Source organism: Colletotrichum spaethianum, assembly GCF_022836535.1.
Source record: "Colletotrichum spaethianum MAFF 239500 DNA, contig05, whole genome shotgun sequence".
In the NCBI taxonomy this organism is placed as follows: Eukaryota; Fungi; Ascomycota; class Sordariomycetes; order Glomerellales; family Glomerellaceae; genus Colletotrichum; species Colletotrichum spaethianum.
In genome coordinates this window covers 1,274,001-1,288,775 of record NW_026054775.1, presented here as the reverse complement: position 1 = coordinate 1,288,775, position 14,775 = coordinate 1,274,001, and the positions used below count along the sequence as shown (strand labels likewise).

Genomic DNA, 14,775 nt, shown 5'->3' with positions numbered 1-14,775 from the left:
GATTGAAATGCTGCAGCTAGAGACTTTCGGGTCGGATGACAGAACAGGTTTGGAACGAGGTGCACGAAGCAATACGTTGATCGCGGTTGGCTGACGAGTTTGGTCTTGCTCTGCGTTCGGCGAAGTTAAACATCACCACGCCCCGGATCTCCAAGATAGAAGATTAAATCATAGTCTTGTTGATTGTTTGGTTGACACGTGCGTTGTCTGGGAGAAGGGGGGCGAAGGGAGAGGCGACGACACTGGAATGCTTCATCTAAATAGTGGCACTAATCCGCGTCAGTGACTCAGGGTCATGGCAAGATTCTCCAACCATTAACTTAGGCCACTTGAAAAATGGCCATAATATTTCGGGAAAAGACTAGCCTCGATTTCTACAATAGACAGACCCATAGATAATTTGCGAGATGGCAGCCCAAAATTCGATAGATGTAGAAGAAATATCATTGGCCAGTCCTCATCCAACACATCGAGACTTTGGAGGCCTCGATCAGTGGTAAACTGAGAAAGGCCCCCGAATGCGTCCTCAACAAAGGCCTCCCTTGACATGAGCCTTGCACTGGCCTTGAGACCCCCTGGTATCGAAACTGCACACAAGAACATGGCTTTTGGTAGCATATCTGCAGATGGTTTCTTGTTGTTATAGAAGGGTTGAACTACAAATCCGCACGTCATTGGATGTTGTCTTCTAAATGCTAAGTTCACTTATAGCAAACTTTAAGGAAAGTTAACCTTGAGACAGACATGCTTACTAGTTACAGCATGATGCGTCTTAGGGTTGCATCGTTTGATAGCTGAGATAGTTGAAGACTTTCTCATACTCAGGAAGACTTACGAACCGCTTTCAAGATGGAAAGGCTTCATAGACCTATCATCCACGTTCTCTCTCTTTAGCCTCCTTCACGAAGGAGATGAAACCGATGGAAATCTTTGCAGGTAGGCCTGTCATTTGCTCCAAGGAACAACGTGTTTTTAAATAATAAGTCTTCTACAACGTCAATTACTTCTCACTTGATGTCTCTAGATATCTCACCGTACGCTTCCCAAGTCGCTATGAGTCTAGAAGCAAACAAGCTGTTGGGCTGTCTCCATCTTGCTTATTGAGGGCTGCCCTGAACAGTACAAAATTTAACAACGTTGGGAGCGTGTGATAGTATGTTATGCCTGGCGTTTCGGGTTAAGACACTCGGGTTGGAAATGCCGTCTCGACATTTGGCCTGATGAGTAGCGGAACTTTGCCAGACTTCTTTTCTGGCAAATTGCATTGCTGGAGGCGATGACGATCATACGTGTCGTAGAAATTTGTTCCGACTCGGAGGCTCTTCATCTGACCATCCATTAACGCAACTAGTTCAAACTCCTCTTTTAGGTATGGTGGATGTCCATACTCTCCCTGGAAGGGTTGCTATCTTGGGACTCACTCATTTCGACTAGGATTGGTGTTGTAGTAGGTCAAACGCCTGAAATAGCAAATATTTTTTGTTGGTCAAAAAGCCCATAATATACTGGCCACGGAGTGTCGTCGATTTCAATTTGTTTAGATAGTTTTGTATCCTTGGAAATGTCCTTCATCGGTGATGGCTCATGGTAAGCCATGATGACCCGGAAAGGCAAGTAGGCAGCGAAACACCTGGGCAATAACGGTCTTACCTTTCCAACGGTCTTCCAGCTATCCATCTAGCCTCATCACTTTACGAGGTAGATAAGACATCGATACAACTTTTGGCAAAGTAACAAACCTACTAGACAGCGCGGTCCTCGGGTGAAATCATAAAGGGCAAAGACATAGAAGATTAGAGGGTCTTTATATTCCCACCCAGCCTATGCAAACATTAATCTCGTCATCCTCCCCTTGTTTCGCCAGTAATCTACAGCCACTCCCTCCTTGTGCTCATGCACATTGAAAGCCAAGAGGCCTAGAAGCCCACAGACAGGTATGCAAGCGCATGATGAGCGCATGAGTCCCGTCCTTCGAGCTGGCGCAACTGACAGGCGGCTGCTAGCACATTTGCCTGCAGCAGGGGGAAAAAAAGTGTCATCTCGGATTGGTTTTTTTGTGCCCAGTATAAAGAAAAAGTCATCGTCGTCCATCATCCCGTTTCCCATTCCTGGTTGGCCCAAAAAAGTCACAAAGAGAACACCGTGCTGCAGCGCGATAAAGTAAAACCTCGAGAAGAGGACTCGGCATAAAGTGAAAAGAAGAAGCAAAACGCCTTCCCCATCCATGTTTCCTCCAGCCGTCCCTATTGCCCGTGAGAAATAGAGACAAAGGGAAAGAAACGTCGTGCTCGCAATTCTTACAGTGAAAAAAAAAGGAAAAGTGGTAGGTACATAGGGAAGAAAAAACGACGGGATGAAGTCGGTAAGAAACGATTGACCGCTTTCAATGCAGGAAACGCCGTAGGTATGTGCAACGCCAGCGAGGAAGTGCGCTTCTAGAGAATCTCAAAAGGGAGAAAGTTCCCAGCGACTGCCGTCAGTGACGAGGAGTCGGTTCGGGTTGCCAGCCATTGATATATGCCATCAGGCCCATACCTATGATCACTACTCCAAGCATGGAGGCGTATGGGACGCCGGCCATCATGGCTTGGTCCTTCGCCAGCTTGCCCGGTGGTATGGTCAGTGGCGTGATGGTGTTGGCCCGCGACAGCGTAGGCTTATCGTTAGGATCGTCCACGGGGGACTCAGCCTGCGTAGGGGCTGGCGTCGACTCGCCAGATCCGTCGGTCTGTACTACGGTGGTAGTCGTCTCGACGGATCCATCGCCGCGACCGCGTCGCCCTCGGGACGGAGACCGAGTCTTCTCGGCCGCAGCTGCCGCCAGCCGCGCTTCCTCGTCTCTTCGAATCTGAGCAACCATCTCTGCCAAGGTCTTGCGGTCTGCGTCGCGTTCCGTCTCAGCTTTCTCGCATCTTTGCCTCCAAGCTTCCATCTGCTGCTTGAGGTCGCTCATCTCCGTCATCATGGTGTCAATCTTGACCTGAAAACGAGCAGCAATCTCTTCGGCGCTCTCCAGTGCCGGCTGCTTGACAAGCGGTTCGGCATCTGTCATTTCGATGTCATGAGTCTCCGGAGCCTCGCGGGGAGGCTCAAAAGCTTCTTCGAGTATGGTTTCAGTGTCATGCTCCTTAGGCCCGCCGTTGGTTTCCTTCAAGGCGCTATCCTCGAGAATTTTTGCCATGTCTTCGGCAAGCTCGCGTGCTTCGCGCTCTTTGCGTAACATGTCTTCCAAGTCCTTGATGCGGGCAGTCTGGGTGTCCATCTCCTTCTTAGCGTTGTTCAAAGCCTCGGTCAGTTGAATGATCTGGTGCAAGTTGTCGCGTCCAACAGGCGACGGGGTGCTGTTAGTCTTTGGTCGCTCAGTGGTACCTCGTTTTAGTGAAGGCACATCGGGCTTCTCTGGAAGGGGTTGTTGAGGCGGAGGGGCAGGCGGGTCGGAAAACCGTGTCTTCGCGTCGGTGCGGAAGGGCAAAGCGTTGCCATTAGGGAGCTGCTTAGGAGGTTCGGGTGCCTCGGGTTTCTCAAGGTCTTTGACATCTTCTTTGCTCAGTAAGGCATGGATAAAGTGGCCCGTCCGTGACAGGTCTTGAGACTGCAGTCGTGCGCTTCGCATCTCGTTCTGCATTGGTGTTAGTATTGAGGCAAGATATCTTTACAGTATTGGGTGCTCACGTGTAGCCTCTTCACGATGTGTTCCGTGGTAATGGGCGTTAGCAAAAATCCGCGAGCCGCTCCGCCGTTGGGGGCCATGCCAGCCATGTTCTGAGGAGCAACCATACGGCCGTTGCTGGCCATCGACGCGTTGCTTCCCGCCCGGCCGCGATACGGCAAGGGCCCCGACGCAGGCATCATCATGCTGCCGTTGGCCGGATCCAAATCGCCAAAGTTCATGTCCATGACGTTGCTAGAGGGGCTCATGAAGCCAGCGTGCTCAACTTTGGCGGCAACCTTGTGGTGGACGACGGTCTTTTGGTCCTCGCTCACGATATCGATTCCCAGCTCCAAATGATCTCCTGTCTGTAGTTCGTGTGGTTCGGATTCGCGGTTCTCTTGCGAAAGGCGCGTGCCGTTGACGAACGTTCCGTTGGACGACTTGACATCGCGAATGTAAATCTTGCCCATACGATCTGCCCAGATCTCCGCGTGCTGCCTGGATAGGACTTTGCTGTCAAAGTAGCCGTTCGTGGCAGTTGGAATCGTTTTCTGGTTGGTCTGACGACCAATACGGAGGCTCTCGGGGTAGAATGGCACTGAAATTGTCTTGCGCTCAAACGTGCCATTGAGCGATAACAGGTAGAGCACAGGCTGGCCATTGGGCATCGGATCACCGACAGGCCTTACTGCAAGCCCTTGTTGCGACATCATCTGCGGTTGCCCTGGTACGGTCTGCAGCGATGAGTTGCCGTTGATTCCGTTCATCGGCGACCGCATAACTGGCCTGCCGAATTCGGCCTGGCCTTCTGACTTGCCAGGCGGCCAGGGGCCTTTAGGCTGTGGACGCTTCCGCGATGCAGTGCTCGACCACGAACTCATGTCGGAGTTCGTGGAAGCCGGGGTGCCATTTGGTTGCGAGGCATTCGTAGCGACCGTGGTAGTTGACGAGTTTGACGAAGTGGAGGCGACCGACGAGGATGAGTTGCTCCGCTGCAGCGTCTTCCGCGGCACAAACATGCCTCTAACGTCTTCTGGATTCATCGAATTCAGACTTTGTCCGCCATTAACATTCCATCCCGGTCGATTGAGCTGCTGGAAGCTGGGAGGGCTCGCGACGGCAGTCATGAGGGAGTCTTGGTCGTGGCTGGGTAAGGATCGTGTGACGAAAAGAGTCGATGCGGACGAGAGGCAGGCAGGTAGGTGATGCGGCTCGTAGGTTATCGATAATCGGGGGTGGTTCAGGGGACGTCGAGGCTTCCTTCCTTCAACATTCGCACAAGCAACCCAAAGGGTATCGCAGGGATGGTTCGACGAGATGGATCGCGAAAATATCAGTTCGTACCGATGGATACAGTGGTGGTCGAGAAAGGATGAGACTGCGCTGGCACGTTAGAAAAATATGTCAGCGATGATGTCGCAGCAAGGATAGGGGTGGTCAGCCAATTGGCGCGACCCAAAGCGGCCTGGCACGGGGGACGGAAGGCCACAGCAAAGACGACCGGCCGAGGGAGGGTCAGACTGGGCGCGAGACATACCTGCAATTGAAAGGGAGCGAGCAAAGAGGAATGGATTTCCTTGGGCACCTCGTTCGACAATAGCTTAAGCAGACGTCGGGGGATCGGGGTGCTCCGTTGGTCTCGTAGGTGAAGTTGAATCTAGGATTTGGGAAAGAGAACAGAAGGTCTCGCCCCGTCTCGCTAAGCGCTTAGCGTCGTTGCGTGTGTGGGCGTGGAGGAACCACGGAACCTCAGTGCTGCAGACGGTCACGGACCAAACAGCGTTCGGAAACACGCGCCGGAGCCGACATGGGAGGGCGGGAGACGAGGGGGTTGAACGTCGAGTTGGATTGGGGGTTCGGTTCAGCTAAAGCACAGGCCCCGAGGCTGTCACTGATTCCACCATGGGCGAGAGGACGGCTCGATTTTCGTATGAACGGGATCAGTAGAAAGGGTACCAATGTCGGAGAAAAAGAGGAGGGAAACTGGTGCTGATCCCGGGCGAAGGCGGTCTGCCTTTCGTGGGGATCCACCCTCACCTGCCACCATTTGCGGCGCTTGTGGCAGTGTGCTGGCACCGAGAACAACTGGGACCACTAAGAGCACGTGACACTTTTGGCGCAAGTGGAAGGCAGGGAAGGGACACACGCTCTCTCTCTACAGTGAAGCTGATGTCATTCGTCGCGAGCAAGCACTGTGTTCCACATGGCCCTGCGTGGCCAGCCAACCAACGCAACCAGACGTGCCAGGCCGAGTGTTGGAGAGTCCCAGGTGGCCAGTGCATCGGGTGACCCTCGACATGGCCCACTCCCTTTTTTGACATCAGGGGCGGGGCCAACCTGTGTTTTGCCGAAGAACTGCCGCACCCCGGATTGGATTCGTCCAAAGCTCCAGTGGCGCTGACTGGGCTGGCTGCAGCAAATTGGAAGAGCTCCTCCAGCCCACCATCGCAAACATCGTGAACTCAAACGACTCGACAGGCTGAGCATCAGCAATAGTCCGCCTAGCCCTTACGACTCGACACGCGTTTCACCGATACTAAGCGCAGCATCCCTCACAACATGCCTCCTGTTCCCGCGCAACACGGTGGTGCCATGGGCCCCTCTGTCGCTGACAAGCGTACGCCCAAATTTCCCCCGAAGCTTTGCTCGAAGCTGTAGCTAATCCTTCACAGTCAAGATGGGCGCCATGATGGGTGGCAGTACGTTTAAAATTCTCTGTGCATGCGTTCGGGCACACAACTGACCTTTCCGTAGCTGTCGGGGCTGTCATGGGCTTCGTCTTCGGTATGCCGCGCCTCCTCAAATTCGTTGAATCGGCTGGGCTAACCCATCACCCCTTGGTAGGCTCGGTCAACATCATGCGCTACGGTGCTGGCCCTAACGGCATTATGAGAACTCTGGGCCAATACATGCTTGGTTCCGGAGCCACTTTCGGGTAGGTCAACATGCTCAGGCCGTCCGCTACCAAAGCTGACAGCACCCTTTCCAGTTTCTTCATGTCTATTGGCAGTGTCATTCGATCCGACGCCTCTCCCATCGCGAACGAGGCCTTCCGCAGGGCCCAGCGGAGACCCATCATCATGTACGGCCCCGGCTCCGAGTATTCAAAGCGTCAGCAATAGGCTAGAGGAACACGTTCGAAATACCCTGTACATCATCATGTAGGAAGCTAGTAGGCCGTCGCGAGGACGGCGAGATGTCCCACCACCGACATCTAATGGATATCTGTATAATAGGGTGTTGGGCGTATCACGACTACATGAGAAAAGTTTTGCATCTTCACAAGTGTGCGTATGGTCCTGCGGTTGCAGGAGCCTGTGTCTCACGTAGCCTCCTGCTCAGTTCCTAGAGACCGATGATAATCAAGGCGAGGACAGAAAACTGTCAAAAAACGGCTTTCCTGATTCGTTCCCGAAGACTATCCACATCTCCTCAGTCAAAAAGAAAGTTAACTTGTTAAATTTGGGAGCTGGAACGGTCTGCTGGTGAGCCGTCGACGGGTTGCACACAATTCTGTGAACAAACCTCAACCACAACTCCATAATAGTGCAGCAGAGTCGAACACGAGAGTTGCTGGTTACTTGCTGATTACTCTGGTCCTCTTTTCCTAGTCCATTTGGCCTCCGCTAGTCTACCAATAACTCAAGCCGGCTTTTCTCCATCCCACAGTTGAAGTCAACACTGCGCCAAGGACAACGTGTTATAGGATATGAAATTACCCGTTATACAACCCCCCGTTGATATTTGTGCACTATTGTACTGCAAACCCATTCTTACCGACCCGCCAAGTGCTATTCTAAAAACCCTGAAATCATGCGGAACTCCGCAAGACATGGCTTACTCAGCGTGCATGATGTTTTGGTGAACGGCGTTGTAGCGCAGCTGCTTCACTGCATGGTTCAGCCCGTTCCAAGCAGCCATAAACTGTCGGGTAAGCTCTGTCTTAGTCTAGCGTACGTACGAAGTGGCGCCGCATTTCAGTAACCAGACGTCTCTATGGTCCAGCTGAGAAGGCTAGACCTTGTGGGACAATTGAGATAACGGGGTTTATTGACACTTTGGTCTTGACAGCCGACAATTAGGCTCCTGTGGTACTTTAATTAAGCCCGCAATGGAAATAAAAGGGATTCGACGTCCGTCCTGAAGAAATAATAGACTCTTCTTGGAAGTCATCTCATGCGGTTGAGTCTCATTTCGGAACAGAACCAGATCACCTTTATCATGCTCTGGAGAACTCATCTGTGTTCCTTCGTCTTGGTCAGTATTGCAAGCGTCATGGCCGAACCCTACGACTACATGTAAGTTTGCCCTCTTGCAAACGCGACAAGGGTCCTCATAGGTTCTCTAGCATCGTCGGCGGCGGCACTGCCGGCCTGACCGTCGCAGCTCGCCTCACCGAAGACCCTCGAGTGACAGTCCTTGTACTGGAAGCCGGCGCCGACCGCTCTGAAGATCTAAATGTGCTCGCCCCGGGCCTGTTTCCCGCCATGTACGGCAACCCAGACTATGACTGGGACTACAAAACTGTTCCTCAGGTATCCCTATCACGGCCATGAGCGCTGAGCACGATTTGCTGACGCTTCCAGGCTGCTGCCAACAACAAGGTCGTCGCCCACATCCGCGGCAAGCAGCTCGGAGGCTCCAGCGCAATGAATTTCATGTTCTGGACGCACCCTTCCCGGCGAGATATTGATAACTGGGGCAAACTGGGTAACAAGGGTTGGTCTTGGGACGCGCTTGCTCCCTACTTCCGTAAGTCGGAGGCCTATGTTGCTCCATCGGCGCAGCAGACGAGCGACCTCCTTCTTGATTACGTTGATCCGAGGGTTCATGGAACCAGCGGGCCCATCGGCAACGAGTTTCCGAAGCTCTACAGTCCCTTTCTTCGGGCTTGGCCAAGGACTATAGAGAAGCTTGGCCTGGGTGTTAAGGGCGATCCCCGAGACGGCAAGGCGCTGGGGGGTTACGTCAACTTGCTCAACATCAAGAATGGGACGCGCAGTTATGCTGCGAATGCATACCTCGAACCAGCGCGTCAGCGGGCAAACTTGAGGGTTCTAACGGATGCTCATGTGTCCAGGATTATTCTCAAGAAGAATAAAAACAACGTCCAAGCGACGGGTGTCACGTGGACTCAGGGCAGCGAGAAGATCGAAGCCACTGCCTCAAAAGAGGTAATTCTGGCCGCGGGCTCCATAGCCTCGCCACAATTGCTTGAAGTTTCCGGCATCGGCAGCAAGATTCTCTTAGAAAAGCACGGCATCCAAGTCTTTGTGGATAACCCCAATGTCGGCGAGAACCTACAGGACCATATCTATGTCCCCCTTGGGTGAGCCAGTTCCTCTCGCCGATCTTATTTTGGAAAGCCGTAGACTGATGTCTTTCAGATTCGCTGTGAAGTCTGGCCTGCCAACAAACGAGGACTATGCCAACGAGACTTACTTCCAGGAGCAGCTCAACCTGTACCTCCAGACCAAAACTGGTCGCTTGTCATCGGCAGGCGCCAGCTCGGCGCTCTTGTCCCTCAAACAAATTGCGTCCACCCTGGAACTTGCTTCCCCCTCGCTCAAAAGCAATCTTCCAGGCCTAGCTGAACAGTACCGCCTCGTCCTCCAGGACTTGAAATCGGAGGCTGTCACTCAGGAGCTCACTATCGAAGGCGGCATCTCCCCCCAATTTTCCTCCGATACGACGAAGCTCTTCAACGCCGGATCATCTGGAAACTTTCTCTCCATCTTGGGAGTTCTCGAGCACCCTCTATCCAGGGGCTCCATTCACATTCAATCCGCTGACGCATCCATCTACCCGGAAATCGACCCACGCTACCTTTCCAATCCGCTGGACCTCCAACTTTTGAAGACTATCGCTATCCATCTCCAGACTATTGCGCAAACGAAGCCATTAAGCGATCTGCTTCAGGGCGAAGGTGCCGTTTTCCAACCTGGGTATCACATGCTCACAGCCGAGAACGTGGAGGACTGGGTGCGGAGCAGTATGCAGAGCGAGTATCACCCCTGCGGAACATGCGCCATGTTACCCAAGTCAAAGGGCGGTGTTGTTGATGAAAGGTTCAGGGCCTATGGAGTAAACAATCTGCGGGTGGTTGATGCCAGTGTGTTTCCCCTAATACCGAGGGCCAATATTCAGTCTCTGGTCTACGCGGTAGCAGAGAGGGCGGCAGACTTCATCAAGCAAGACGCACACTGAGGCTTTCTTCATCTTCTTTAGCAGGATTGGATTTAATTAATCCATGATTAACTGTTATAATGTACACTTCATTTGTGACCTCTCATTTAAAAAAGTAACGCCATAACCACAAGAGCGGCAAGGTCTGCTTAGAGACGCTGAGGTTGCCGATAGTGACGATCTCAGTGACTACAGAGCCGTTTGCAGCTTGCGGAACAGCGTATAGGATAGATTGGTCGCTGGTGTCGAACGCGGCTGTAAAGCCGTAACCTGGGGAGCAATATAAAGTTGCACATGATGCTTATCCTAGATAGCGTTTGGCTAGAGGGCGGAGTCAGCTGAGGGGCATGTTTTGTGGGCTATACGGCATGTGTAAATACTGGACGGGGCTGAGCCATGCCGTCAAAGACTAGGTGTGGCGATTTGCGGTGACAATACCTCATTGCTCTGCTATGAACCTTGCTTTTGGGTCTCACGGTATGAGTCGAGTGAGGATGGGAAAGGCAATTGAGTCAACAGTCGCGTACATCGAACGATGTTGTATGCCGACGTCTCACCCCACGAGCCTGTCCATGCATTCGGGTACGTAGGAAGTCAGGGCTATGGTGCATGATGACACTCAGTAGTTTGGATTTGCGGTATTCGACCTGCAGTCATATATTTTCTGGACCTGAACTATTACCTGGTTATGCACTGATGGTTCAGAGGTAATGGGGCCAAACCGGATTATCGACCCAGCTTGCTACGGGGTGAGGTTCCAGTGGAGGAAAGCAATATTTGAGGGGAAAGGCAATACTCTTGCAAGATGGAACTATGTTCCAGACCGTGTGGATCACATGTCTACTTAAGCTCTTCTTCACTCCTTTGGCGAAGAGCCTCTGACCTAAAATTATTTGATCGTAATACCATTAAGGCTTACATAGGTGGCGTATGATCTTATTTTGCCCGAGTTTCATCACATTACAGCTTGATGTTATCCAGCATCCTAATAATAAGTTCGTTTTGGCATACTTTGACGCTAGATCCCCCAAAGCTACGAGCTTGGCAAGTTGGGAAAGAAGCTTGGCACTTGGCACGGGTATGTTGGCCAAGCTACTGATCATCGTCAATTACTCCGGTAACAGCCTGGTACTGAGGTACGTAAAGGAGTTGTATTACCTTACGCGGTTATTGTAAATTTGATTGACAGATCTGATCTTCGCTAAAACGTCGATGCGAAAGGTAAATTGCAGATTCCGACCTGTATAGATTTGAACCCAGAAATCAGGGATTATGTATCTCATACAATCGAATTTATAATCGCGATCATCTGGGCCGACGAAAGCAAAATAGTAACGACCCCAAATACTAGATCGTCATTTGCACTTGCATCCGGATTGGACATTGGCCCCGTGATGGGCCACATCTGCAGGTCGACAACAACTATGCACGATATCGGGTCCGTGGACGGCGCATACGGGGCAGCGGCCGCACGGCAACCGCACAGCGCCCGGCGTTCCGGTTTGCGGGGCTTCGGCTTACGCCACCGGTGGTCTCCCGGTGGTTCAGCTGCAACATCTCAATCATGTTAACACATCACAGATTAATGGTTGGGAAGCTGTCATCTTCCTTACTATGTCAACGGTCCGCCCGGAATTGCGACGAGCCAGCGCCAGATACCGCAACCTCGAGACGTGCAGCAGGGGTTTTGTAAAATCATCCGCTAATCGATCTGATTCTTACCCTACCTCACAAGACGCCCAGACGCAGGTCTCTGTGAATCCAGGGAGTTGCGCCGAGGCTACAGCGGTATCAGGGTTACTTTTCGAGTGGTTGAGGTAGCGATATCCGGATCACGACACAGGACCCCGCGATGGCGACACACCCCACGCCAAGGGGGAGCGAATCAACAACGCTTCGCAGCACATCATTCGCTTCGGGACTCCATACAATCGTCGGAGTGTTATCTCGCAGCTTTCCAGTGTTCAGGATATTGTGGCCAACTTGAAACCTCCGTTAGCGCAGCGCGATGGCCACTTTATCAGGAAGCGAGATACATATATCAGGTACGGGATTCCCCTAAATCTTCACGGATGGATGCATTTTGCTTCTTTTTCTCAACTCAAATTTCCATCCTCTCGTCGCGCTAACCCATCGGATCCGGTAGAGCTCTCACCTCTGCTCAGAATGGGGTCAGAGCACGAATACGCATCCGCGTCTCCGAAAGGAGCCACGGTGGACGAGTCGTTTTCAGACGAGCACAATTCGGCAACAGTCGAGAAGAAGAAGGTGCCTTGGTGGGCATATATCTGGGATTACGAGCCGGGACGCTCACCGGAGGAACGCGTATTCATCCAGAAGCTCGATGTCTTCCTGATAACAATGCTAAGCTTGGGCTATTTCATCAAGAACCTCGATCAGACAAACATTAGCAACGCATTCGTCAGCGGCATGAAGGAGGATCTCCAGATGAACGGCAATGAAATCAACCTCATCGACACAGCCTGGACGGTCGGCTATGTTGTGGGTCAGATCCCCTCGCAGATCGTCCTCACCAAGGTACGGCCATCCATTTGGGTGCCCTCTTGCGAGCTGCTCTGGACAGTCTTGACATTTTGTCTGGCGGCTGCAAAGACCTCAAATCATGTTATTGCCATCCGTTTCTTCGTCGGTTTGGCAGAGTCCATCTTTTATCCGGCCGCTCATACTATCCTGGGATCGTGGTATAAGCCGTCTGAGTTGGGCAAGAGAGCGTGCATTTTCCACGCCTCCTCAGCTGCGGCCAGCATGTTCTCGGGCTATCTGCAAGCTGGCGTTTATCGCGGCCTCAACGGTGTGCATGGCCTTGCGGGCTGGAAATGGCTATTTGTAAGCTCTCCTCCCTCTTGATATGGCGTGCTTATAATGTGGGGACATGTCTCAGTGCTGACGTGACCTCGACTTTCAGATCATGGACGGAATAATCAGTTTGCCTATTTGTATTGCTGGATTTTTCTTTCTGCCGGATCTTCCAGAGAACACAAGAGCATTCTACCTAAATCAGAATGTGAGTAGTGGGACTTACATCCGACCACGGTGCACGATGACTGATGCCGACTAGGACCGAGACTTGGCCCGCAAGCGTATGGCGAGCGTCGGCCGTGCTCCTCGGACAAAGTTGGGACGCTCTGCCTTCAAGCGAATTTTTGGTCGGTGGCACGTTTATTTATTGACGATTCTCTACATTGTTTTTATCAACATCGGCCCGTCCAGCAGTGTCAACCCCTTTTCACTGTGGCTGAAGGCAAAGGGCGAGACTGTGGAGAAGATTGTAAGTTTATGCCATGACGATAATGGAAACCGACCCTACCAGGGACTAACAAGAACTCTTCAGAACATCATTCCTACAGCTGCATCTGCAATCCAGCTGGTTCTCACCGTCTCCTTCGCCATCGTCTCTGATGCAATTCGTCACCGTGCTAGCGTTATGTCCGTGTCTACTTTCCTCGGCGGTTTCGCAGCCTTGATTCTAGCCATCTGGAACGTTCCAGACGGCCTGAAGTGGTTCGCATTCCTGCTGCAGCGTGCTTCTGTGCCGTACGGACCGCTCAGCATGAGCTGGACTAACGAGATTTGCGGCGCTGATGCCGAGGAGCGCGCCATAGTCATTGGCATCATGAACTCATTGGGATACGCATTCAACGCCTGGGTGCCAATCTTGACGTATCCTCAAGTCGACGCCCCGACATTTAAGAAAGGTTTCATTTATTCTACAGTTGCCTTTGGTGCTCAAGCTATCATCACGGCTACCGTGGCGTACCTTTACAAGCGCGAGAGGAAGAAGCAGGGAATCGCTAAGAGAGATGAAGAAGGAGTCACTGCGCCAGCTTCGGTTCCTAATGTAGAATAAGTCAGGCAGATACACATAGTGTTAGTTAGATCACTTTGTAGGACTTATGATATACTTAGGGTACTACAAATGGCATCAAACCTGGAATATCCTTCTGCTATAGCAGGGTTATAAAGGGTGAGGTGTTCTTTGATAGGACGATTTGAAGCACATTCATCATGCACGATAATGAGACCTCAGGTATCTAGCATTGGGTCACCCTTACCGATCATGTTTATATTATAGGATGATCAGAGTCTAAGTAATTGCTGTAGTCATGTAACCGAAGGCCATTAGCTAGTACGGCGCCGGGCCGAAATGAGAATTAATGCCAACAAAAGTTCCACAAACACGATACAAGGCCATAGGCCCTAATTATATAGTATAAGCCCTATAATGTGGTGTTGTATTTCTGTATCAGTAGCCTTAACACCAACATAGATGCCTCCAACCTTGATTTGCTCCCGCTAAAGAAGCGGGATAGAACTAATGAGAACTTTGAAAAGTTAAAGAGGACATTATGCGCCGATGCAATGAAATAAGCTGCTGCTGTTGAACAGACATCTACATTATATTACGAAGGAAACATAACACTGTAAATATGGCTCAACTAATGACCCATCGTGGCCGGTATCGAGAGCTGATATGGTAGGTAGTTGGTGCCTGAACGATGGGGCTCTGGTAGAGGGCCCTTTCGCAAGCCTAAGAAATACGGGAGCAAGTAAGTGAAAAGTTATGGATACTTTTTTTTTTGTACGTGTAAGGAATAATATAGCTATGCTTGACCCTCTTTTTGGCAGTCTAGGAGAGCCAGGGCCAATATTGTTAGGACCTTCTTCTTTTCATGGTACATTAGAGGGCTTGCTGGGTCTCGGGTAAGACGATGCTTTCTTGAGCAACATGTCCGGCGATTACCACCAGGATCTCAAGTGAAAAAGTTGCCAAGCTGGGCTTCATAGTTGCTACAGGTGTGCCGAGTGTGTCGGTAACAGATTTCATGGTGACTTTTTGGGGGTTTGTTTTCAAGTCAAGTTGGGGTTTTGCGTCAAGAGAAAAGTGTGATGATGTAGTCAGGCAAGATCGTAAGGAG

General features: G+C 51.5%; 4 protein-coding genes across 4 annotated transcripts; 3 read left to right on the top strand and 1 right to left on the bottom strand.

The window, feature by feature from the left end:
* Positions 1 to 2,476: 2,476 nt before the first annotated feature.
* On the bottom strand, positions 2,477 to 4,779 carry ColSpa_02892 (uncharacterized protein; the record flags this gene model as incomplete). Its single annotated transcript, XM_049269104.1, has 2 exons — positions 2,477 to 3,619; positions 3,673 to 4,779. 2 exons carry the CDS (start codon positions 4,777 to 4,779, stop codon positions 2,477 to 2,479), a joined length of 2,250 nt encoding a protein of 749 aa, XP_049125061.1.
* Positions 4,780 to 6,211: 1,432 nt separating this feature from the next.
* ColSpa_02891 (protein MGR2) lies at positions 6,212 to 6,774 on the top strand (the record flags this gene model as incomplete). The annotated part of the gene is made up of 5 exons (XM_049269103.1): positions 6,212 to 6,269; positions 6,325 to 6,351; positions 6,407 to 6,436; positions 6,497 to 6,587; positions 6,642 to 6,774. 5 exons carry the CDS (start codon positions 6,212 to 6,214, stop codon positions 6,772 to 6,774), a joined length of 339 nt encoding a protein of 112 aa, XP_049125060.1.
* Positions 6,775 to 7,927: 1,153 nt separating this feature from the next.
* Positions 7,928 to 9,859, top strand: ColSpa_02890 (dehydrogenase citC; the record flags this gene model as incomplete). The annotated part of the gene is made up of 4 exons (XM_049269102.1): positions 7,928 to 7,950; positions 8,001 to 8,187; positions 8,239 to 8,981; positions 9,040 to 9,859. The coding sequence occupies 4 exons, from the start codon at positions 7,928 to 7,930 to the stop codon at positions 9,857 to 9,859; spliced, it is 1,773 nt and encodes a 590-aa protein (XP_049125059.1).
* Positions 9,860 to 12,004: 2,145 nt separating this feature from the next.
* On the top strand, positions 12,005 to 13,706 carry ColSpa_02889 (pantothenate transporter liz1; the record flags this gene model as incomplete). The annotated part of the gene is made up of 3 exons (XM_049269101.1): positions 12,005 to 12,685; positions 12,918 to 13,127; positions 13,191 to 13,706. The coding sequence occupies 3 exons, from the start codon at positions 12,005 to 12,007 to the stop codon at positions 13,704 to 13,706; spliced, it is 1,407 nt and encodes a 468-aa protein (XP_049125058.1).
* Between the last annotated feature and the right edge of the window lie 1,069 nt (positions 13,707 to 14,775).